This window comes from Eschrichtius robustus, chromosome 3 (assembly GCF_028021215.1).
Source record: "Eschrichtius robustus isolate mEscRob2 chromosome 3, mEscRob2.pri, whole genome shotgun sequence".
NCBI classification, from domain to species: Eukaryota; Metazoa; Chordata; class Mammalia; order Artiodactyla; family Eschrichtiidae; genus Eschrichtius; species Eschrichtius robustus.
In genome coordinates, this window is record NC_090826.1 from 183,701,252 (window position 1) to 183,728,813 (window position 27,562).

General features: G+C 34.7%; 1 protein-coding gene across 2 annotated transcripts in view; it reads right to left on the reverse strand.

Moving 5' to 3' along the window:
- KCNT2 (potassium sodium-activated channel subfamily T member 2) overlaps nt 1-27,562 on the reverse strand; it is a 368,862-nt gene that overhangs the window by 99,726 nt on the left and 241,574 nt on the right. For both annotated transcript variants that reach the window (XM_068538563.1, XM_068538562.1), the window contains exons 14-16: nt 25,649-25,757; nt 6,497-6,646; nt 4,883-5,112 (exon numbers count right to left, since the gene is read on the reverse strand). In XM_068538563.1, the coding sequence (XP_068394664.1) occupies nt 4,883-5,112; nt 6,497-6,646; nt 25,649-25,757 (489 nt within the window). The remainder of the gene's footprint in view (nt 1-4,882; nt 5,113-6,496; nt 6,647-25,648; nt 25,758-27,562) is intronic.

Consider the following 27,562-nt stretch of genomic DNA (forward strand, 5'->3'; position numbering starts at 1 on the left):
TTTAGAAAGCAGTCACAGTTACAGAAACAAGTTCTTCTTTGAATCCTTCCTTCCCCTAACAAAACCTGGCTCTTCTCCGACATCTTTCCCTGTAGTTCTGAAGGCTGCAACACCTAAAGAGATGCCTGTGTTTTGGAAGTGGGGAGATACCCTCAATGTTCTCACTGCCTCTTTCAGACCATTTTCCTTTCATCCCTTATAATATCGCAGCTCTGTACCCACTATCTTTCACTGTTTTCTTTGTTCAGTCCTGTGTCTGTCATCCCACGTAGTGCTTTTTTTTTTAATTGAAGTACAGCTGACTAACAACATTATATTAGTTTTATATTAGTTTCAGGTGTACACATAGTGATTCCATGTTTTTTTATAGATTATACTCTACTAATGGCCTTTTCTCCCATCATTCCTTAGTCATTCACTTTCACGGTCATACCCTAGATTTTATAATTACTATTGATTACACATAGGCTCTATTTCTGGCATCTCATTCTTTGATACTTACTGTCACCTCTTCTCTTTCCAGCTCCCTCCTTTTTGATTCCCACTGGAACTATAATCTATTAAATTCACTAGCTTTTCAGTCTCCTTCAAGCAACAGATGTCTTTTCACTTCCTTACCTAAATTAAGTTCCATGGTCCATCACTGTACTCATTCTCTTACATATACTCCTGACTAACTTGCCCTTCTCACTTTCTTGCACATCTACCATCGCCACCAAGTCTTTTCTTTGTACTCTTTTTCAGCACAACTTTTTGAGAGTGGACTAGACCTAGTTTCTCTACATTGTCTCCTGCCATTCTGTCATAAAACCCTCTGATCTGGCATTCTCCACTACCACTTCATTGAAAGGGCTGTTATCAAGACAAAGAACACTGTTTTGCTGAATGCAATGGCCAGTTCTCAGTTCTCATGTTATTTGACCTACTAGCAGCATCAGACATGGCTGGTAACTCCGCCCTCTGCATACACTTGATTCATTTGGATTCCAGGACAGGACACCCATCTGGTTTCCCTGCTACCTTGTAGTAGCTCCTTCTTTGTCTCCTTTGTTGGTTTCTTCTCATCTTCCTGATATTTATATTGACATGCTGCAGGATTTGGTCCTTTGTCTTTATCCCTTTCCTGCCCACAATCATTTTCTCAATGATCTTATTCAGTCTCATGGCTTTAAATACAATACGTAAGCTCAGGAATGCAAAATTTACTTTTTCAGCATACACCTCTCTCCTGAACTCTAGACTCCTATCTAATCTCTTGTTTGACATCTTCCTCTCCATGTCTAACAGATATTTGAAATTCACTGTGTCCCAAACTGAACTCTGTATCTCCCCTGGCTCCCACTAAACCTTTACTCCCCCACCCTCATTGATGGCCATTCCCTTTTTCCTGCTGCTTATGTGAAAAACCTTGAGTTCTTTACACTTCTCTTTTTCTTACAGTTCACTTCCCATTCAGCAGCAAATCCTGGTTCCTCTACCTTCACAGTATACACAGAATTTTTTTCTTTTTTAACAATGCCACTTGAAAATACACTGGATCCTTGACCTAAACCATCTATTCTCAACAGCAGCCAAAGTGATTGTATTAAAAAGGAGTTCAGCCCAGGTGGAATCACGCTGTTCCTCTGCTTAGAACCTTATCATAACTCCCACTTCACTCAGAGTAGAAGCTACAACTCTTACATTGACTTAAAAAGCCCAACATGATCTGACCTCTTTTCACCTTTTCCCTCTCATCTCCAGTACTCTTGCCATCAAATCATCACGTTTGAGTCACGAAGGCCTCTTTTATCTTTTTAAATTAATTTTTATTGGTGTATAGTTGCTTTACAATGTTGTGTTAGTTTCTGCTGTACAGCAAAGTGAATCAGCTATACGTATACATATATCTCCTATTTTTTAGACTTCCTTCCCACTTAGGTCACCACAGAGCACTGAATAGAGTTCCCTGTGCTATACAGTAGGTTCTCATTAGTTATATGTTTTATACATAGTATCAATAGTGTATGTATGTCAATCCCAATCTCCCAATTCTTCCCACCCACCCCCTTCCCCCTTGGGATCCATATGTTTGTTCTCTACGTCCATGTCTCTATTTCTGCTTTGCAAATAAGATCATTTGCATCATTTTTCTAGATTCCACATGTATGCGATAATATACGATATTTGTTTTTCTCTTTCTGACTTACTTCACTCTCTATGACACTCTAGGTCCATCCACGTCTCTGCAAATGACCCAATTTTGTTCCATTTTATGGCTGAGTAATATTCCATTGTATATGAGGGCCTCTTTACTGTTCCTGGAGCACATAAGTCAGACTCCTACTCCTACTTTAGGGCCTTTGTACTGGCTATTATCCCTGAAGGAATGTTCTTCTTTCAGACAATCACAGGGATAATTCCCTCATTTTCTTCAAGTATTTTCTCAAATGTCACCTTTTCCATGAGGCCTACAATCCACTCAAAAATCCAGTTCTCCCAAAATTCATACGTACTTTTACTAGCTCTGTTTTCTTCTCTCTTTTATCTTATTACTCATCACCTTCTAACATACTAAATAATTTACTTTTTTTTTTTTTTATATGTGTTATTTATTGCAAGTCTTCCCCATGATAGAATGTTAGCTCTGGGAGCTAGGGATCTTTGTCTGCTTGTTCTCTAATCACAAATACTTATAAGAGTTCCTGGCACACACTAGGTACTCAGTAAGTAATTCTTGAATATGTGAAAGAAATGAGTAGAACTGCTATGGAAGAGAAATAATCATGTTATATCAATGACAGTCAGATTTACTTAACAAAGTCCAAGCAGGGCCAGGAAATATGCCTCAGAGGGGGTGATATTGGGACTGAGGTGCAAAGGATTAGAAGTAGTTACATAGGCAAAGTTGTGGGCTGAGGAGTAGATCCCGTCCGAGGAAACAAAGCATTAAGGTCCACTGGTGAAAAACCATTAGGGAAGATTGAAATGAATTAATATGATTGGGGCTTAGGAGAGCAATTGAAGAGATGATGAAAAACCATTAGTGAAGACTGAAAGAAATTCAGTATGATTGGGACTTAGGAAAGCAATTGAAGGGATGGTAAAATGTGGGACTAAAAATATAAGACAGAATCATTTAAAAAAACCCAAAAAACTTGAAGTAAAGTCACTGTGTAATTTATCTTCTAAACTAGGATATTCCTGAGAGTCAAAGTAGAGTTCTTTTAATAATGACACCAGGACAATGTATATAAACTGGTACTGTCCTGGGAAAACTGGGATTGCCTCATGTAAAAGAGAGATTTCGATCCTCCAATTATAAGCCATGTTATAAAATTTAGACTTTTTTTCCAATGGCTCATAGGAAGCAATTAAAAAGATTAATGCAGGAGAATGACTATAACATTATGTAAACATTATTACTCTGGTTGCAAGGTGGAGGAGAGCGTAGGGTAGCAAGGCCGGAGGCGTGGAGAAAAGATTGGGGGGGGGGGTGATGCTGCAGTGGCGGGAAAGGATGAGGGAGGTTCAGACTGACCACACTGATAGCACTGAGGGTGGACACAGAAATGAATGACATTAGGGGCTACTTAATGATCAGATTTAGTAGAATTCAGTGAATTATGAAGTATAAGAGGAGAGGAATCGTAAAAGTCAGACTTGTGGCATTACCAATCAGAGGACGATGATGTCCCATTTGTTTTTAGCAAAAAAAAAAAATGGAGGTGGAAATGGTTTTGAATGAGGGGGGAAAGATTAGCTCCATTTGAATATGCCGCGTCGGTTTTTCCTGTAGGCACCCAGATAGAAATAACCCACGGACAGTTGAATATATTGTTGTGAAGAGAGGTTTAAGGTAATGATTTAGGTAAGGGAAGCATCAATTTATGGAGGACAGTTGAATCTCTGAGAGCAGATGTGACTCTTTAGGGAAAATGAATGTACAGGATGCAGGGGAAAAGCACCGGAGCGTTTTAAGAACTGTCACACGCTGCGAAGATGTCCACTGGATTTAGTGACAAAGAGGAGAGTGGTGGCCTTGCCAGAGTAGTTTCAGTGATATAACGATTGCAGATTTCAGACTAAACTGGTAGAGACGTGCGGGAACAATAAGATTTCAGGCTATCAACCGCAGACAGCTCTTTAGAGGAATTTATCTGTGAAGATGATGTCGTAACATGAGATCCAGAAGTGTGTGTGTGTGTGTGTGTGTGTGTGTGTGTGTGTAGAGATGTGAAGTCAGAGAGAGAGACAGAGGGAGGGAGGAGAGAATGAACCGGGGATTTTGAAAAAAAAAAAAAAACAATTTAGGTAATGAGGATGAATAAAAGACTGAAGTCCCCAAGGGGGAAATGGAGAAGGGTCCATGGCATAAGTGAAGGCATTTATACTAAAATATTAGAAGTTAAAAGAAGAAACACATTTTCCTTGTGATAGAAACTAAATGCTTATAGGTGTGTAGGAGGTTTGGTGGCAAAATTTAAAGGAAATTCTTATTTGTCTGAATCTTTTTTTTTTTTTTTTAAATTTCTGTGTCACAGAAGCCAAGTTCAATGGTGAGAATTAGATGAAGGATAGGAGAGTTTTGAGAAAAATGGAGAGTATTTGAAATAGCCACTACTGATAACTGAATAGAGAACTGACAAAGAAACATAGAAGTGTCAGGTGCTTATATACTAATCAGATATATGAAATCATCGTTAGAAGTTTTGAATTAGCTTAATTTCTTACCAATTTAACAGATTAGAAATTGTGTTCTGTATACTTAGCTACACCAAGTTTGTAATACACACAAGTATGTTTTAAATTTGGCTTTGGAATTTTAAGAAAAATTAAAGTATATTTATTATTCTTTTTAAAGAAAGAGACTAATGATATTTCCAAATGTATTTATACTTACCCATGCTGGCAATTATGCTATGTACAGGTAATCTAGATGGTCCATGATAAAATGACCTTGATACATTGCTTTTTTTCTGATGGTCGTGGTTTTTAAATGCTGAATTCTCTTCTTTGGTAATATTAATATAGAAACATATATCTGTAGCATTCATAATACATCGAGGACCTGGATTCAGCAAAATGTTTTTATTATCCTCCCTCCTAATACCAATCAAGCAGACACCAAACCTTAATTTAAAAAAGAAAATAAAAGAGTTTAAGGGTTAAATTCAGCAAAGGTCTTAGTTTTTTTTTTTTTTTAAAGTTCACATATATAAGAAAATAATTAAACTATTATAAGGCAGAGAAAAATTAAAACCTCAAATAAGAACATTTTAAAGCTTGAAAAGATTCTAAAAGTTCAAGGCTCTTGTTTTTAAAGGAAAAAAAAAAAAAAAACTATGTCCTTAGTGTGTTGTGAAATCAATTTAGTTAATTAAGACTATACATGTTTTTTAGTAAAAAAGAATGGAATAAAAGATAATAGAAATATCAGAGTACATATCATTTAGTAAGGGTAAGAGTTTTATTGTAAACTTTGTGTGTGTATACTGGGTCTTACCATAAAATGTATACCTTAATTTGGTCAAAAAGATAAAACAGTATTTCTTACTTTGGTCAAAAAATTTGAAAGCCATTGGCTTAGGGGAGAGGAAGAAACTTACTCAAGGTCACAAGAGAAAGAATTTAGGGTCCCTAAATTTATTTTTGTTCTGCTTGAATTTTAGAAAAAAATTTAGAAAAAAAAATTAAATAGCATTGAATAGGTATACAATTTAATTAGGAGAAATAATAACCACTGAATGTAACAGGTGTTACTTAAAATTTCTTATATACTTTTTCAGGTTATGTTCCAAACACAAAACCTCCTGAATATTTTTATCTCAGTATGTCTTATAGTGTTACAAATAAATCAAACTTAAAAATATTTTTTAAATATAAAAAAAGTGTATAAACAGAATCATGTTGGGAATTAAAGTAGAATACTTTAGATAATAGATTACTAGAATATACTAGATTATTACAAATCTTAAAAATGTTATATTAATATTTTATAATACTAATAATATATTATTTTCATGTTAGACATACTTTTTATTTCTTAAGTAAAGAATTTCTCTCAAAAAGAACAAAAATAATAATGTTCTATGTTTGAATTGGAAGGTACTATCATTTATTTTTTAACTTATTTTTCTGGCCAAAGCGAGTTTTAAAAAATGTCTAGGTTTTATAAATGTTATTTTTACTTTGTTTAAATTTTTAATCAACACTTTAAAATTTAGATTTATAAAGGAGATTCATTTTCATGTGAATTTTTACAGGATTAAAATATTTTTAAAGATAAATTAAAAGATACTAAAGTCAATATTCCTACTAAGTTATACTATACACCCAAGAATCTTAACTTGTAGAGACCATACAAAAGGCCAGAATTCAAATGTCTCAATAATTATGTCAAAAATTCAAGAATACTTGCAACTTATGAGCACCAATATGGGTTATATTATGGAAAACTGTGTTTAAAGGTATGACTGATTAATATTTTAATTCCACTCTGGAAACAGAAACATACTTTTTGTGTGCATGGAAAGAAGCATAGGTGAAGCTCTTTCCTTCATATTCAGCAAAAAATGTACTTTCTTCCAAAACGATGTGGTACACTTCATTCCCAGAGCATCTGCCGTACATCTTCTGCCATTGTTCTGGCGATTGCTGGCCTTCTCTGCAACAAAAGCATACACACATACACACAGAGAGAGACAAACAGTGAATGCGGTTCAAAAAACAGTCTTTGTCATACATAATCTGGAGTTTTCCAACTGTAAGAATGGACAAGCACAGTTCAAAGAAGTTATCTGTGTGGTGCTCAAAATAATGACATGATTTACAAAGAGTTGCTACAAAAATTTCGAAACTAACACAACATAGAAGCTTGAGAGATGGCAAATTTTTAAAAAGTAGAAGGTTTTCACAATCCAGTTAATAAAAGCATTTATTATGATCATGAACCAGTGAGCTATAGCATCTGATTTTTAGTCTTTGTTTATGTATATCATGTCATGCACGACCTATAATATAATACTTGTCTTATAGTCTCAGTAATACAGCCCACTTCATCCCCTTTATGATACCTGCTTGGCTCCTGTATGTAACTGACTTTGCTTTGTATTTAAAATTATGAATACATACATCTCAACTTATCAGTTTGATTTTATAGAAAACATACTCTTAATTTCTGTACATATCATAGCAATGGATTTCTTCCAATTGTGTACCAGTTAAGAAAAGATACTTCTTTGTGATAAAAGTAAGGATCTCTAAAAGATATTACCAGAAGTATTTTTTAAAAGAAGATAAGTTTATCACAGAAAGTGCAGTTTCTTTTTTATTCTAGAATATTCTGCTCAGTGAGTTTGGAAATTTATTAAAAACTCAACTTATGACAAAATTTACTGTGAATATACAATAATGATTTTTCCCATTTTGTACAATAAATTCCATCTACTTTTGGTGAATAAAGTTTATGAACTCTGTAAGTACAACAAATGCACCTTCTAGAAGAAAAGAGATGAATTTATAAAAATCAAAATATTTCATCATAATCTCTGTAGCTTCTGGATGGATTAAAGCAGACAAGTCATTATGTATCATATTTTAAACTCCGAGTTTTGTCTGAAAACATTATAAAACATTTATAAACATTTTCAAAGTGTCAATAAATTTCTAAAAAACCATATATTTTCCAGGTATGTTTCACTTGCACTTCATTCCGTCTTAAGGATGCTTAAGGGTTAAGAGTCTGGGCCTCGGAGTCTGACTGCCTGATCTGAACCTTAACTCTGCAATCTTGGGTGAGTTATTTAACTTCTCTGTGATACATTACTTCTGTAAAAAACATTATCAGTCTTACTGGGTTGGATAAAATGCAGTAAATCAAGTAAATCATTTAGCAGATGTTGGGAACATAGTAATCTTCAGTAAATGTGAGCATCCATTATTATTTTGCTGTTATATCTTCCTCATTGCTGAATTCGGGAGCCACTTTCAACATTCCTAGTCACAAAATGAACAATATCGCTCTTAAAATCTTCACCCTTTCTTCTGTAATGTTAATATATTTTTGAAACTAGGAAAATAAAACAAAACACATTTGACTATTGACTATATATGGTTACACCTAACTACTACTTCCTAAGAATGATTGTTCTTGGTGGAGAAAACTTTTCCTTTGGCCAACAGAAATAAAACTATTTTTGGTACGTAACATATTGCTACTTGGCAAGATAGTACTTGGCAAAGACAGAATCCATTTAAAGGGCTGAAAATGTAAGAGAAGGTGCCAGTAATTCATCAGGGTTTGTTTGTCATCCAAAAGGCCTCATGGGGTCAAATAATTGTCACGTAAGGTCACTAAAAGCTATTCAAGAGAATCACAAATCTAATTCCAGCAGCTGAAATGGAAATACAATATGGTAACTTGGAAGGAAACAGAAAAGGACGGGGTCAGACAAGGACAGTTCTGACGAATTTCCTTAAATCACTTGCTAGTTCTCATGCTATTTTATATTGGCACCTTTTTACCAAACATCTTTAATGAATCTCTAAATTCAGCTAATTGTAAATATACAATTTTTTTTGCATTCACTTCATGTTAATTACTTGAGAAATGTTGGAAATTAGCGACTCCATCTACTACTAATGGGTATGTCCAGGTCTCATTATTAATTCCTACATGAAATATTTATTGAGCACTTGGGATGCGGCAAGAAAAGTTCTAGATTTCTAGGCGATGGCAGTTGACAAAAAGGGCAGACATTCTTTCTTGAATCCTTTAGTGAAGGAAAACTGACAATACAGCAAATTATGTGTTGGAAGTGATAAGCGGTGGGGAGAAAAATAAAGCGGAGAGGGAAATCGTTTTCAGGGGTGGATTGGAATATAAATAGTATGACTGAGGAAGACCTCACTGAGAGAATGACATTTAAGTAAAAATCTTGAAAAGGGTGAGAGAGGTAGTCACAGGGGAGAAGACTTTCTGGCAGAAGCAGCAGCAAGTGCTTCCCTGAGGCAGGGGGATGCCTGGTATGGCTGAGGAGAAGCAAGGAAGCCAGTTTGGCTGAGGTTGAGGAAGGAGGAGAAAATGAGGCCAGAGAAGTAACTGGCAGGGAGACAGGTCATGAAGGGATTTCTAAAATCTTACTCCTTTGACCTTTATAGGGAAAATTCGCAAAAGATTCTGACTTATACTTCGCAAAAATCCCTCTGGTCATTGTTCTGAGAATAGACTGAAGCAGCAGCAATGACCAGTGAGGAGTTTATTGCAATGATTTAGCAAGAAGATGATGGCTTGGACCAGGTGAGATTCTGGGTGTGTTCTGCAAGTGGACCTGAAAGTATTCGCTGATGGAAGAGAAAAATAAAAATAAACACCTTAAGTGCCCATGGCCATCAGAAATATGAAAATTAAATGAATAAATAAATATCCATACAGATAAAAGTGAAAATGTAAGTACTAATGCTTATAAAGCACCATGGGGAAATCTCAAATACAAAATGTTAAAAGAATTAAGTAGCTCTAGGTGGCTCGTTTAGTTAACTACGTCCTAGGGAAGAAGACACGTAAATCAGAGATAGTATATGTGGGCTTCACAAACATTTGGAATGTTTATTTTTTCTAAATTTGGAATGCTAGGTTCATGGATGCTCATAATAATATTCTTATACCTTTGAATGTCTGAAATATTTTCTAACAAATAAAAAATAAAATGTATCACCAAAGTGAAAACACAAACCAGGACTAGTAGTAAGGATTTTAAGCTTTTTGTTGTTATATTTTTTTTTTATTTTTTATTTTTATTTTTTTAAACATCTTTATTGAAGTATAATTGCTTCACAATGGTGTGTTAGTTTCTGCTTTATAACAAAGTGAATCAGCTACACATATACACACGTTCCCATATCTCCTCCCTCCCGCATCTCCCTCCCTCCCACCCTCCCCATCCCACCCCCCGAGGCGGTCACAAAGCACCGTGCTGATCTCCCTGTGCTATGCAGCTGCTTCCCACTAGCTATCCATTTTACATTTGGTAGTGTATATATGTCCATGACACTCTCTCACCCTGTCACATCTCACCCCTCCCCCTCCCCATATCCTCAAGTCCATTCTTTAGTAGGTCTGTGTCTTTATTCCCATCTTGCCACTAGGTTCTTCATGACCTTTTTTTTTTTTTTTTTTCCTTAGATTCCATATATATGTGTTAGCATACTGTATTTGTTTTTCTCTTTCTGACTTACTTCACTCTGTATGACAGACTCTAACTCCATCCACCTCATTACAAATACCTCCATTTCATTTCTTTTTATGGCTGAGTAATATTCCATTGTATATATGTGCCACATCTTCTTTATCCATTCATCCGATGATGGACACTTAGGTTGCTTCCATGTCCTGGCTATTGTAAATAGAGCTGCAGTGAACATTTTGGTTCATGACTCTTTTTGAATTATGGTTTTCTCAGGGTATATGCCCAGTAGTGGGATTGCTGGGTCACATGGTAGTTCTATTTGTAGTTTTTTAAGGAACCTCCATACTGTTCTCCATAGTGGCTGTATCAATTTACATTCCCACCAACAGTGCAAGAGCGTTCCCTTTTCTCCACACCCTCTCCAGCATTTATTGTTTCTAGATTTTTTGATGATGGCCATTCTGACCGGTGTGAGATGATATCTCATTGTAGTTTTGATTTGCATTTCCCTAATGATTAATGATGTTGAGCATTCTTTCATGTGTCCGTTGGCCATCTGTCTATCTTCTTTGGAGAAATATCTATTTAGGTCTTCTGCCCATTTTTGGATTGGGTTGTTTGTTTTTTTGTTATTGAGCTGCATGAGCTGCTTGTAAATCTTGGAGATTAATCCTTTGTCAGTTGCTTCATTTGCAAATATTTTCTCCCATTCTGAGGGTTGTCTTTTGGTCTTGTTTATGGTTTCCTTTGCTGTGCAAAAGCTTTTAAGTTTCATTAGGTCCCACTTGTTTATTTGTGTTTTTATTTCCATTTCTCTAGGAGGTGGGTCAAAAAGGATCTTGCTGTGATTTATGTCATAGAGTGTTCTGCCTATGTTTTCCTCTAAGAGTTTGATAGTGTCTGGCTTTACACTTAGGTCTTTAATCCATTTTGAGTTTATTTTTGTATATGGTGTCAGGGAGTGTTCTAATTTCATACTTTTACATGTACCTGTCCAATTTTCCCAGCACCACTTATTGAAGAGGCTGTCTTTTCTCCACTGTATATGCTTGCCTCCTTTATCAAAGATAAGGTGACCATATGTGCGTGGGTTTTGTTGTTGTATTTTTCACTGCTACCTTTCAAGGCAGCATTATAGGCTACACTATACAAGGCCTCCCTGCTTACCAATATTTTGAGACTAACATTTTATTTAGGCAGAAAGTAATATTTTCCCCTCTTACTATGATGAATGTATCAACAATTTTTTTCCAAATAGCTACCCAGTTATTCAATTTATTGACTAGTCCATCTTTTCACACACTGGTTTAAAATAACTCCCCTATCAAACACCAAATTCCTGTTGCCTATGGGCCTCAATCTCAACTTTCTAGTCGGGCAAATTGATTTGCCTCTACCCATTCCCTAACACTACCTATGTCGACTATTGTAGCTATAAAATTGTTTCAAAATACATCAGGATAATCCCTCTCATTATTATTCTCCTTCAAAAATTTTCTTGCTATTCTTGTCTCTTCATTTTTCCATACAAACTTAAAATCAGCTGGTTTACTTCGAAAAGAATACCTTTGATATGATTATTGGGATGATTAATAAATTTGGGTGAAACTGACAGCCTTGTGATATTGACAATCTTCATTTGTATGTTTATTACTTGTCTATTTCTGCCACCATCTCCCACTCATCCTGAAGCAGAATGTAAGCACCAGGACTTCTCAGTCCATTGTCTATCCTGATCTCTGTGGGATCTCCAGTAACTAGAACATCTTCTAGAATACAGTGAATGTTCAAAAAATGTTTGTTTAATGACAGCATTTAATTCTTCTGACAATCTGTGAGATGCATGCTAGTATTATGCCCACCACACAGATAAAGAAACTGAGGCTCAATGGTTTCAAGTCTTTGGTCTTGCCAGCATGGACAGACCAAAGAATTCAACCCAGGCAGTCTGGCTACAAACACTGCCCTTTACTCAGAAGCTTCAGTTCTGAGTAACTCCAGTATTTAGTGTGAATGTGTAGCTGTTCTATTACTTTTCTTCAGGATACTAGAATTTGAGAGCCAAATTTTCCTTTTACCCTTATTAATAATACAAGGCATTTTATAGCCTGTAGATTTGTAATAAACAAAAACAAAATAAAAAACTTCTGATTTGTCTTCAACTTAGCATTCTACTCGAGTTTTGTCTTTTCCTACTTTATGTATCTGGGGAGACTTAATTCAAGATTATTTTTGAATGAGAGGAAATTTATCATATAAATAAATAATATATTTCCAAATATTTTATACAAAAGAATTCTTTAATTCTACCACTTAAGTAGCTCTTAAGTAGCACCTACCCATTTCTCTACCATCAACTCTTACACTCTTAAAACTGTGCTAACCCGTCTCCTAGCTTCCTTGCTTCCTGTGTTGATTGGTGCTACAATTGGAGTGAATTTCAAAATCTCAAATCACTTCATGTCACTCTCCTGCTGAAAATAGTTAAAGGGCTTCCTCCTTCCATTTGAAAAAGGTGAACTTTCTTACCATCATTACAAAGCCCTCCTGACCTATGCCATGCCTGTCTTCCAAATTTCAAATATCATTCCTGTGCCCTTTCTCTTGAGTTCTCCAGCCTTGAGCAGTCTTTAATTTCCCCTGAAGAAGAAACTCTCTTATCTTGGTCTTCTCAGAATGCTGTTCTTTCTTCCTCCTATGCCTTCCTCGTTCCTGGACCCACAGCTCAGGCATTACTTTCTCAGCTGTGCGGTGGTGTACTTCCTCCATGATATTATAACACTAAATTGTATTAACTAATCCTTAATGTCTTGCTTCCCTGTGAAATAGGCCCCATGAGGAAAGGGATCATGTCCTGTTTACCACTCTATCTCTGAGACAAGACATCTGTTCTGACACAGAGTAACTGCTTAATAAATGTTTTGTTAAATGAACAAAGAATAACCTAACAATGTTCTTCATGCTCAGTTACTAAATGTTCTGCTTTTCTAATTATATAATTCCTTTCTCCTTCACCAGAATCATTTTTTAGGTCTCACCAATTACTTTCCCCATGATGAATTTGCTGTTAGAATGGGGGGTGGGGAAACTTCACTGAGTTTCATAATCATAAATGGATATGAAATGAACTTAACCTCAGCAGCAGTAAACAACACAAAAGATATTAAGGATAAAAAAGCAAAGAATGGAAAGCTCTGTGAAAAGCCATTTTAAAAAGACTTACTATGTGCTTACACTAATCAAATGAACATTTAGGGAAAATAGTTGGCTTGTGCATTTAATTCCTGTTAACCTCGAAGTAAACTCCAACCTGTAAAGTAGGATAGCCCGTAGTCTATTTCATACCCTTTCGAGGCTGCTCTACCATATTGACTGGAAATTAAATAGTAATCAATTCTTCCCAGACAGGTTTATGTCCACCTTTATTTTCAAAATAATGCCAGCTCCAGCTGTTCGCAAAGGTGTTAGTAGAAAAAGAAAGAAGGAAGAAGAGGAATATGAAAAGAAAATATTCTACTAAGAAAGTAAAGGAAGTACAGAACGAAAGTGTATGCTCAGTACTTGAAAGAATCTCTTTAGATCTCTATTTGCCCTGAATAAAGGGTAATGCTGTGAAATCCATGCATCCAATACCATAGTTATGAGAGCCTTAGAAAAATGTCAGTGGGCAGCCTAGAAGGAAAAGAAGCTTGTGCCTGCTCTTGTCTGCATTTTAAACCCTTAACAAAGGTCTTAGTGAGAAAAATATTTGGAAAAAAAAAAAAAAAAAAAGGAAAGCGTTAAGGACAGGTGATAGAGAATTGTTTATGAGAAAACAAACAAACAAAAAAATGTCCGGTGAAGTAAATTACAACTTCCATGTTAAAATCTTCACGACCTTGTAGCCTTCAGCCATGCTCTGTCAAATCTCCATCCCTGTCCTATAATAATAACGTCTTGGGCAGATCCCACTTCTTTCAAATCGTGTTCAGTTATTAAAAAACCCAATCCCATCTGATTTGAAGCTCCAATCTTCCCAGCTCAGGCTAATTCTCCCTAGAATGCTGCTGCTCTAACTGGTCATCAATGGCCTCTGTGAAGGTGTCTTGTAGAGACATGTGAACATACTTTGTGGGGTATGAGGGGTGGGTCTCTGGGCACCATCACTGGGAAGCAAGAAACTCTCTTCCACTCTGTCTCACCTCCTTCCCAGCAACACATCCCATCCACCCTATGGCCTCTGGGCTGCTTGGGTTTCCTTACCTTGTAGGCAGAACCCTTCGAGGGGGTACCACAGAGAGAACGTGCAAATCTTTTTAAGCCATCAGCTGAGCTGCTGGAAACCCACGCATGGGAGGGAAGGCTCTGCCATCTCTCTCTCTCAAATTCTTTTTTCCTCATGTTCAAATAATCACAGAAAACTACACACGCAGATGTCCAACTAGGGAACGAACTGCTAGTTCCCACTTCCTGCAGATACTCCACGAGTATTAGGTCATTTTTTGGACTTCACTTTATGAGGCTGGGCGTAGGTGCAAAAACACTGTGCTGCACTACTGGTCCCTCTCTGATCTTCTCTTTCTACAGAAAGGTGGGGAGATTAGAAAATGGGATACTTGACTCTTTTTCCTCCTCGGTTTTAGGTTATGGTCACCAATCCTGGGACAACATGAAAAGTCCCTCTCATGACCATAAAAGGCTAAACAGTGGGCAGTGACCCAATTCCTGGAAATCTCTGTCCCTTCCCCAAAATAGTTGGAATAATTCTCCCACTAATTAGCCTATGAAATTACCCAGCCCATAAAAAACCAACCACCCCATATTTCATGGCCTCTTTCACTCCCTGAGATGGACCACATTCTGTCTATGGAATTCTGTCTCTAAATAAACCTGCTTTCACTTTTAAAAAAATAAATAAATAAAAATTTAAGAAAAGGTATGTTCGTTCTATCCTGTTTATTGTTCCCAAGTTAGAAATATCATTTGCTCCAGTTAACTTTTCAATGGTGCATAAATTCAATTTGACAACTGATTTTATTTTTCTTTCAAATGCAAGCTGCACATTCCTTGTTAATCCACGATTACACTTTCAAGGCAAACGGGTTTTTATTGCCAGAGAGCAAATTAACTCCCATACAGTCTCCTGTGCTTCAACACGACCAACCAGTTGGAACAGGACAGTCAGCTAGTAAGCGCTTGGTCTGCAATTTGCAGAAACGTGCTTCATACAGGCCTCTGAATGCAATAAAAGAATCTGATATGGTTTTGGCTTTCAAATTTTCCCCACATCAAATTTTCCCAAAAGGAGAAAATAAGAATCCAACTGGAATTTCCTGTTCCAGATACAATACCTTGAAGTCTTATTATACTGCATTCTCTGTTCTTATTTCAGGAATGTACTGAATGACCCTGCTCAGTAATGTGGTTTGCATTTTTTTAAAAAGAGCATACAACCTTATTTGATGGACAATGCCCTATTTTTATGAAGATGTATGTTTTTGTAAAACTCAAACTAATAACTTTTAGAAGGTAAAATTCGATTTTTACGTTCATGTTTTCTTTGTGTGTTTTAAAGATGCCACCAAACTAAAGGTAAACTCAAGAAGTGTAGGCAGGCATTACTGCCTTCAAGGTTGTACAATGAAATTATTAGTGCAAATCCATCTCTTTTACAGTATTATATCTGTCATTTTAAACACCTCTGCATCGTAATTATCAGATTTAGTTTTGCTAGTACATTTTGTTCCCTTCAATCCTAAATAAGGCATTTAAATATACAATAAATGGTTAGTTTCAGATTTACCAAAATTGACACAGATTGCCAAATTAGTTGCTTTTATATACTCATTTTTATTACCAAACTAAATTATTTTCACATCAATGGGAACAAAGAACATATTGTCACAAGGTATCTTTGGTATAAAATCCGTTCTTTGAGATGTAATAAAAGGCTTTACATATAACTGGAGGAAATCTTTGCCTTAGGAAAAGATGTCATTTACATTTATACTTGCAGAGTTACATAAGATAAAATTTCCTTATGGTGCTTTATTTTAAAGATAAGAAAATCTATTTATTACTTCTTTATACTAGATTGAAAGTAGATTTAAAAAGTCTAAAACAAGTGACCCAAAGGTTTTAATCTAACTGAAATTAACATATTTTATTTAATTCTATACTCTAGTAGTTCACCAATTTAATGTCAGCTTGGTTCCAGATAATTGTTTATATTCTTTACAGGAGCCTCTCTGAAAACACACATGAATTACATTAATTCACAACGGTCTCAAGCTTTTACTTTATTTAGAAATTAAAGTATTTAAATGGTATTCCAATTCCCTTTACTATTAATGTCAGGAATCTACAGTGAACACTGCAAGTAAAAGAAATGATTTTGACAAATTGTAGCCTGTGTCATTGAAAGCATAATTGTAATTTATGGAGTGGAAAGGGCATATTAGAGTAGATGGAAACTTCCACTACAGGTGAGGCTACAAAAGAAAGAGCTAGCACAGAACTTTGGATGAACATTTATTCTTGCTGGTCTGGGGATCGATCTGACACACAAATTGGATTATCTTATCTAGAAAGAAAAGTAGTCAAGAACTCTAAGTAGAAGAGGTAATAAAAGTCAAGATTAAGTAATAAAACTCAAGATTAAGCTGAACTTCCCCAGCTTTTTATGGTATCAGACATCAAAATAAAAACCTGAGTCCTAACATTAAAACCATGTAGAGGAAAAAAAAAAAAAAAAAAAAAAAAAACCATGTAGAGGATGATAATCAATTTTCAACCACTAGATGGAACCAGAAAGCTGTTTGCCATTCTCAGGATAAGAAAAATTGCTGCGGAAGTGACGAGAGTAGAGAAATGCTATACAGCTTTCAAGCATTCTTAATAGTGAACATAAACAATGAACACCCTTTTGAAAGAGATTTCAAAGAGAAATGAAATAAAGCTCCACCGTTAAATTTGAAAGGCTGATTGTACATGAAAGTGGCCCAAACTCACTACCCTAAAGTTTGTTTGTTCTTCAAAAATTCTAGTGTGGTTTTCTGAAGTGCTCACTTAACTCAAGAAGCCACCTAATTATCACACACACAAATCCTAAAATTCTGTGAAGACTTTTCACCTGCTTTTTAAACTGTCAGGCGAAAAATAAATTCATCTCTCATAATGACACTGAATTCTCAGCTCTTTAATTCCATTATTAAATAAGTCATATCCCACTGATTTTAAACTGTTCTCCTTTAGCATTAATAAAAATCCATAGCTAAGGTGTACCTTCCCCCTCTCTCTCAGAACACAGCCTGCTTGCTTATGAATAAGTACCATACGCTTAGCTTATGGTCAAGTGCTCCGTGCCCTTGTGCATTTGCATTGCTCTGCTGTATCTGTCACTTTAGTTGAGAACATCATAGTGAAGTCTTCAGAAAAGTTGTATTCCATAAATATTAATATTTAGGGATATAGGAGTTTCATAAGCTCCCATTGTTGTTATTCACATTTTATCATTTTGAGTATGTTTTTTGCTCTTTTAAAATTATGTGTAACTAGCAAGTTTCTTCACTGGCTGTCCATGTTGTCATTTGGTTTATTCTCAAGGTATGCAAACTAATCTTACCATAGCCAAAAGAAACTACATTAATAAAATAAATCTACTAGGGGAAATTTATAATACATTCCAAACATACATAAGCCATGTTTACATTCTGTTCTGCCTTGTGTTGAATATTAGTTTTTTGTGATCAGAATGGAACGTTTTCATTTTTGCATTTCCCCAACTCCTAACACAGTGCCTTACACTGTACGAATGCATGTGATTGTTATCATGGGATGAATGAATGAATGACCAAACCATAACAATATTTTAACTCTATTCAGTGCTATTTTTAGCATGGGACTTCATTCATAACTTAAATTGACCAAAAAAAAAAAAAATGCTCCCAGATTCTGGGCTTAATTTGAAGAGTTTTGAGGTATCTCAATAAAAATACGTTATCGAATTTTATTACTATGTCACTGTAGGCATTTTCTATTGACCACCATCTCTGAGGTATGAGAGAAAAGAATTATCTCACAACAGATTCCCCACAGGGCTGTAAGTATAAAGTAGCAGTGAGTATAGATACAGGTCTCTTGATTTTCCATTTTGTAAGCTGAGGATATTAGCTACTCTCCCTTCCACATCTCCTCCCTACTTTTCTCTAAAATATCATTTGCTGCACCTTTTTACATTGTTGAAAATGCAAATATCTGTATTTTGTTCCCTGGCTATAAATAAATCAATGGCTTCAGATAAAAGTGGAGAACCCGTTGTACATCTTAAACTTATACGTTACATGTCAATTATAATAAAGCTGGGGAAAAAAAGTACAGAGAACCTGAGTTCAGTGATTTCTCTACTATAACTCCTTTTCATATCTTCCTGAGATTAATAATTACAATTATTTTTAGCATTCTGGATTTTTGTATTTATGTATTATGGCTTTTCCCATTATTATTGAAGAGAAAATCAGATCCTCCAGAATCATAATCAACAAATTTAAGTTAAATATTCTGAAAATTTTAAACTCTACAAATAAAAAAAAATTCCTCAGCATTTTATTCCTTTGAACAATCATTATCACCCTTTCATAATCCTTCAGTATTCTTGTGAACTATTATTTATACTTCTCTACTGTTCAAAAATACATTTGAATTTCTTTTTAATGTATTTTTGTTCTCATTTACTGTGACTCTCCTTGCTTACAAACATTTGACTCTCCTTTCAAATGTTATAGTTTTTTGACCTTTGAAAAAATTGTTTACTAGTGAGTAGAAGACCCAACATCCCTATTATCCCAAAACAATTCCAGTGTGAATACAGATATTGTTCTCTTCTAGCTGGATTTGTTCCCTTCATTTCAACCTGCATGCTGGTTGTCAGCAAATGACAAGAGCCATATTTCAAAGTTCTGAGTATAATATATAGGGATATTAAATAGATTCCCTTGTCTGTGAATATGATTTGTTAAGTCACAGGTTACATCTTATATTAAGCAAGAAGGGCTCAAACTATCTAGTCTGGGGTCTCTAAATGCCAGATTAAGAGGGTTGAACCCCAACCCCAAATTATATGCTACCTTATAATTCAGACTAATTTATTTAGGAAAAATCTGATTTTTCCCAGTGGTAAATGTCTGACTAAACTTAATTATAGAGAAATGGTACTGTGGTGGAGGAAACAGGGGTAACTTGTTCTGTATACAGAAATTCAATCAAAATGTGTCCTCTTTTTTTCTAGGAATCTTGCACCCCAGAGCCTCACTGGGGGCTGGGATTTTGTCCTGCTGTATCACCTTCTAAACATATGCTGGGATGGAGGTTTCATCAAGTTCATTTACCCACTTTCCATCTTCTAGAAATTCACTGAAATCTCTTCTTTTTCACTGATAAAAGCTTATGACTTTTATTTATTTGCTATCATTTCAGTGGAGCAGATGAGGAAGAACAGATGAAGACTATGGATCATAAACTACTTTGAACCAGGGGCCTCAGTGAATCATCTTTAGTATATCCTTTACTTCATTTACTTAACTAGTGTTTTTTGAGCATTCATGCTGTGAAACACTATAGAAGGTATAAGAATGAGTAAGTTCCAATAAAGATGTTAAAAAAAAAAATGAGTAAGACATGTTCTCCACCTTAAATGAAATTATACCCTATTATGTAGGAAAAAATAAAGGGACCATAACACATGCTCTGGCAGAATGTCATAAAATTCTATGTGAGTTTGTAGAAAGGAAAGATCACATTAAATTGGGGAGTTTAAAAATATTCTTGAGGAGATAGAATTTTCGAATTTTAGCAAAACCCTCTAGGAAGGCAGAAAAAATTCAAGGCAGAGGGAACAACGTTAAAAAAAGATGTAGAAGGCGGAAACCGCAAAGTATATTTAGGATCATGTTATTTGGAGAACACGATACATATGAGTATCATGAGAAATAAGGATATAAAAATAAATTAGTACTAGAGCATACAGGGCTTTAAATAAATAAAATGGATATACTTAAATCTAATTTGATAATGAAAGATGAGCTATTAAAGCCTTTCCAAGCAGAGGACTGTCAGACTGAGCAGTACCTGTATTTCTCAAGATATGTTTAATAGAATAATGTTCTAGTTAATCTTTTAATAGGTGTGATTAGGAAAAACATTTCTCGGGTAATCAAACAGATTTTGGATACACCTAATAAAATGTACTTCTGTGGAGATTTTCAGTACATGTTAGTTTGTATAAAAGAAAAATGAGTAACCTTCAGACGTATATCGTTTCTCTTTCTTGCAATTACTCCATTCAGACCTCCAGTCTTGAAGTGTGTGTGTGTGTGTGTGTGTGTGTGTGTGTGTGTGTGTGTGTGTGATGGGAGAAATGGAGAAAGGGCCACCAGGGATATACAGACAATCTTTCTTAATTGCCATGATCAAAGAAGCAGCCTTCTGTGGAACCAGCAGAACCATCTGCTGTGCAATACAGCTTTCATTATTTTTCTTTCTTATCTTCCTGGACAAACTTAACGAAGTGGCGGCCTTCGACCAGGCTTCACTTTCTTATCATCTCCTTATTTGTTCACACTATCTCAAAATGAGAAAGTCTCCATCGTCCAAAATTGTTTTCTCAGAATTTCCCAGAGACCAGTGACCTACTAATTCTGTTTGCGTCTTCTCCATCTTAAACCGTCTGTATTGTTAACCATTCAGTTCTTTCTAGAAATCCTTGCTCCTTTTTGTTCTGTTAAGTTATACTATAGTTGCTGTCCTTTTCTTCCATCTGTTTCCTAAGGAAAAGCCTTAAGTGGTCAGTTTTCCCAAATCCCCACCATTTCTGCTTTCACCTCTGTGGCCCTGAATAGCCCTGATCTCTCCTCAGGAACCAAGAGTAGCAGTAATTTCCATGAGCAATGATACCTGCATCAGAAAGCAAATAGATCCAATACCAAACTCCTTTCTCCTGCCAAAATCACACATTTTATAGTTCTCTACTGTCAAACCTCAGTGTGTAAAGGGATTTTTTTTCTTTTTTTCTCTTTTCTACATCCATAACTCATCAGTGGCCAAGTTGTGTAAATTCTAACTTTGCAATATTTTTCTTATCAATTCTCTCTTTCCTTCCCATTGATGATCACTAAGAGCAAAAATATCACCTCTTGGATGGAACTAATGAAATAAATAAATATTTTCATGAAAGTAAATGGAAAGGAAAAGAAAAAATTAAATTTTGATAGAGACAAAATGTCATCAAGATGGGCCAATTGAAGGTCTACCAACTGTTCTGATAATTTGGCATCTCCTTGCTAAAATCATCATGGTCCATGTTTGACAGCCTACAGTGATATCGGTCCAAAGAATAAACTTCTGTTCATCTTTCTAATGAGTTTGCCAAACAATTCAAAATGCTAATTTAATTGACAATAAGAAATACCCCTGCCAAGAGCACTGAGCACTCAAATGTAAATGAAGTGAGTGGGAGGGGAAAACTATGAAGGGCTAAGATACAGAGTAAACTTGAATGAATAAAAGGAGCACAGTTATTCAAAGTCACCTAAAGTTAACATCATCTAGTTGACTCACAGATCAACTAGAACAAGATGAGTATATTAACATCTAGGAAAAGAAAATGTAAGATCATGACAGCATTAATGAGCCTTGGGAGATACTGTTCAGGGTCCCAGCTAAGTTGCTCCAGAGACTCCAAAATACAAGATAAATATTTTTAAAATTAATATTCCCCATATAAAAGTACAGAGGTAGGTAATTCGTACTCAATATATGGTTTCCATCTTTCTCCCCATTATCACGGGCTAGAGGAAGAGAACTAAGAAAAGGACGAAGGTGTTTTAAGAGAGCAAATCTAGGGCTTCCCTGGTGGCGCAGTGGTTGAGTCTGCCTGCCAATGCAGGGGACGCGGGTTCGAGCCCTGGTCTGGGAAGATCCCACATGCCGCGGAGCAACTCGGCCCGTGAGCCACAACTACTGAGCCTGCGCGTCTGGAGCCTGTGCTCCGCAACAATAGAGGCCGCGATGGTGAGGGGCCCGCGCACCGCGATGAGGAGTGGCCCCCGCTTGCCACAACTAGACAAAGCCCTAGCACAGAAACGAAGACCCAACACAGCCATACATACATACATACATACATAAAAAGAATGTAAGCAGACAAGAATAGCATTAAAAAAAAATTAAAAATTAAAAAAAAAAAATTAAGAGAGCAAATCTAATTCTAAGGCTGAATTAGGAACTCCATTCTCAGACTTAAGGCAGGTCTGTCACTAAAAGAGCTGACCTTTCTACCTCTAACTCCTGCTTCCTTTGTCTATCTTATTTGTTCCAGAACTCATATTTATTATTTTCCTTAAATATCTATAATCTATACAGCACTTAATTTAAAAATATATTTTTAAGTTAGACTATTTTAGGTTTTGTATTATATTTATGTCTGTGTTTGTTGGGTCTTAAAGTGTTTAGCTTGTGAATATCAACTATTTTTAGTCAAAAATCACCATTAAAAGTTCATTTATTATATAATGAACTTCTAATAATATTATTCTCTCTCCTTTTTTAATGGGGAAATTTGAGTATTATCGTAAGCTTTTTTTTCAATTAGTGGTTTGATAATCTTTGCATAAAGCATTTCCTAGACTATTCAACATTTTCCCCATTATACTACTTAATTCAGCTCCCGAATTTGCTCTTTTATTATTATTATTATTATTATTTTTTTTTGCTCTTTTATTATTAAATCAATATGTTTGAGCTCTCTGATTTCTGCTGATGCTCAAAGGCAAAATTTCAAACATATTCTGTTAATTAGTGAATCTTCACTATACCTTCATTTAATGCATAATACAGAAGATAATACAAATTACTTTAGTCATACAATATTCTTAATAAAATATATTAGATATTTTAAATCAAGTGATCTGTTTGGATGACTATTTGTATTCAAGTGATGGCATTTATCTGTTTAAGGATCTGAATAGGTTTTTCTTCAAAGGCGATATGAAAGTGGCCAAAAAACACATGAACTAATGCTCAACATTATTAGTAATCAGCAAAATGCAAATCAAAACCACGAGACAGCACTTTACATCCACTAGGACAGTTATGATGCAAAAGGCAGATGATAACAAGTATTGCTGAGGACATGAAGAAATTGGAACCATGATACACTGCTGGTGGCAATGTAAGATGCTATAATCCCTTCAGAAAACATTCTGGCAGTTCCTAAAAAGGCTAAATCGAGTTACCCGATGACCTGGCAATTCCACTCCTAGATATAGACCCAAAGACATTAAAGCACATGTCCACACAAGAATCTTCACATTAATATTAAGACCTGCCTTATTCACAATGCCATAAACAACCCAAATATCCATCAGCTGATGAATAGAAAAGTAAAATGAAATATATCCATACAATGGAAAATTATTCAGTTATAAAAAGGAACGAAGTAGTGATGCATATTACAATATGGATGAACTTTAAAAACATTATGCCAAGTGAAAGAAGCCAGTCCAAAAAGCAAAAAAGCACATATTGTATGATTCCATTTATATGCAATATGCAATGTCCAGAATAGGAAAATCTATAGAGACAGGGTAAGATTAGCCTATGGTTGAAAGAGTTTGGATACAATGTGGGCGGCTGCAAAAACGTAAAGAATTTCTTTATGGGATGATGAAAATATTAGGAGTTAGCAGCGATAGTTGCACAGTTCTATGCATATACGAAAAATATTACATTGTATACTTTAATGTGTAAATTATATGGTATGTGAACTATATCTCAATAAAGCTGCTATAAAGAGAGTTATTTTGGTGGACTAAGGCATTTATTGTGTCACTTAACTGGGAAATAATTTTGCGGGTCAATCTTACTTATGGGAAATCCTTAATTATGTGGTAACAATGTATTCAACAACATCACTTTCATTTTTAATATGACAAAATTCATTAGAGTATATTAGGAAAAGTCCTATTTTAAGTGTTGCTGAAATTCTTTTTAAATTTATGTTAAGTGCAATTTGTTCACCAGGCAATATTGTCTGCCAAAAAATAATATTTACTAGGAGTTGGAAAATGTAATTTAACCGATCTATAAATACTAATGTGTGTTATTGGTGATGGGCCTCATTTTATCATTTGTGCAAGAGAGAAGCTGGGCTAGATATTCAGCTCTAACGCTGTATGATTCTATGACAAAGATGGATGACAAAATAATGAAGCCATGTGATAAGTTCTATGAACATTCAATTAGTTGGTGACAAAACAGTTTTCAGTATTTTATTTAATTCCATCAAAATGCTAAGCATGTCCATCAAAGAAAATCAATTTCATTCATGATCCTGTTACATCCGTTCCACTGCAAATCTTAAAGGCTTACAAATTTATAGAATAGAAACATTTATATTCAGAACTTTGAGAAAATTGCTCCTGGGAAAATCTTTCTGTCCCAATAGAACAGAGACATAATTAGAGGTAAGAGAGTAAAATTTACTTAAAATTCCAGAGGGCATTTACTATTTTTCAATTAGCAATTTCCTCCGTCCAGTACTAAATCCCAGGAAAGAATTTTCCTTTTCCTTGACTTATTTGATTTGGCACTTCACTTAAATAACTATCAATTAACTCACTAAATTTAAATTTTCATAACTACAAGCACCATGGTGGAATTTACTTAGAAAATCAACATTTTGTCTAAAATACCAAGTAAGGAATATAAAAAGTATGAAATGCAGTGCAACATTTGTCTCTTTAAATAAGGGCAGTGACTGTGTTCGCTGACTGTATTTTACTTGATTATGCAAGTCAAAAACAACCTCTATATTTTATGAAACTCTATCAAAATAAACAAAGAGGAAAAAATGTTTTGATGATATAATTTCCCTCAATACCCTGAAATTCATATTAAACATTATTTCTTTTATACTACATTAGCTGATTTTATCAACTACTTTGTTATCATTCTATAATAATTTTAAAATTTTAATTTTGAGCTCATTTGTGCACATATAGCTTTCAGATAAAAACTTACCTCAGAAACAGAAAAAAAACAGCTTTAAGGCCATACAGTAATGACTGCTGTCATCCTGCTTTTACAAGTTTTATTTGCGAATTATTAATCTTGAAAATAGAAACAATGCCCTAATCCTAGGCCTAACAAGTGATGAAGACATAAAATTTAGGATGAAACAAATTATATCAAGATTAGTTAGAAAAGACAGCAAATCACTGTCAATTTCCTATATGTCTTGGACCCTGTAACAGGTTTGTATTTGTCTGTCTGTCTCTCTACCTATCTATCTATCTATCTGTCAGATGATGATAACACACAAATACAAGTATAGGTACATATCTAGCTGTATATACCTAGGCTTACTACTGTATTTCTAAATCACATAACTGCACTTATATTTTTTTATAATTTAAAATGCATTATCTTAAAGAAAAAAATATACTTACTGCCCTCTAGAGGTATGAACCAGTAGTGTAATAAGTGTAGATGTTGCTGGGCATATACAGTTTAAAGCTAACATGGCGTATTTAAACTCTTCTTCACAAACAACATGATCTGTTTGAAATAAAATAGGTAAATTAGAATAATTTACCTTGGGATAGTAGTATTTTAAAATAATATGAAAAATAAAACAATGAATAAAATTATAAAACTTTCCATATAAACACACTTGTTTTAGAGAGGTTTTTACATGTGCAAATTTATCCCCAGGAAAAATGATTCATAAGAGAGAGTACTAGACTATGAGGTAAGTTACTGAGGTATGGAGGATCTGGCCCCAGACCTGTCTTTAATAAAACTGACAGCCTTTGGCAAAATGTTTATTTTTCCTGTGCCTCATCTGTAGAAGGAGGTAACATGTAGGTAGGTTAGAGGTACAGTCTGGATAATAAACCAGAGACTACATAAAGTCTCCTTTACTTCTGATAATTCTATGGTATAAAATACAATAGTACTGATTTATAACATAATTGATTTATCAACTTCATAGTCAACATAAAGACTTAGAAAGTGATTACTAAAAAATGTGGTAGATAATATTTGCACAACATACAAGTAATAGATTTTTTATAGTCAAAACAACCGTAATGACCAATCAATAAAAATTAATCCTGAAATAAATATAAATTTAAATTATACTTTAACCTCAGGACCTAGGTCAAAAATTCAAAAGATGATAGAGTCCAGTCAGAAAAGATAATAAATGGCATAAAAAGAAATTCAATGACATAAAAACAATAAAGAGTGTTAGAAAAGATGGCCCATAAGGGGGCGCAGGTCATATTAAAGGGGGGTGATGCTACTCAGCCCAAGTATATTATTTTCATGCAAGAACGAGGGCCCAGATGCCATATACTCAATTTTCCACAGAAATCATATTTTAGAGAAGCAATTAAAGTTTGTTTGGGAAAAAAGCTGTTTGTTTTGGGAAAAAAAACTTCCCTTCCAAGTAAACTATTATAGCTGGTATTGGAAATAAAGACTGTTTAAAGTTCTAAGAAAATAAATATTCTTAGGCAGAAAATAGCAGTTTTAGCTAAATTAATAAACAGAAGGTTGAATAGGTGAGTCGGATCTATAAGATGAATACATACACCATACAATTTATGAAGAAACAAGATTACTTGGGAAATGGTTCATCAAATGCTCCAGACAGATAAATAATAACATTACTCCAATTTGTATAACATGAGTTAGCATATGAAAGAGCCCATTATTTTTTTCTTTTTCCTTCCTTTCCTTATTCATTTTTTTTCTTTCACATTTTATGGAAGAAATTGTATGCTATGGTTACATATCAGGATTTACTCTTAAAAAAAATCAAGAATCTGCTAATAATGTCTCTTTCTTTGTTTCTCTTTCCTCTTTTTTTGCTTGTCAGGTATATTATAATGATAATGTTTAAGGAAAATCTCAAAAATACATAACCATGATACTTAATATTTTGCAGGAAGGCAGGTAGATTCTAAATCCAAGTTTGAATGTGGAAAAGTATACCAAAATATTTGCAAAATAACAGTGACTTAAACCACTATTTCAATATTTCTCAAAATAATTTTTGAGTGTGTATGCCCTATCTATGAAAATAAAGTAACAAAACTGCTAAATGAAGAGTGTTATTACTTTAGAATCATATGATAGCCATACATATGGGGTCCATAAATTTTAAACCAAAAATTGAACATATGATTTAAGAAAAATGTTTACATTTATTATGACATGAGATAGACTACCAGAAAATTTAAAAGGTATGTTTACCGTATATGCAAAACCACATGCAATTATTAACTTTCCCTTGGTTTAATGTACAAACCGTATTTCTTCTAGTAGGGGACCATGAGAAAATGTGATAGTTCTGT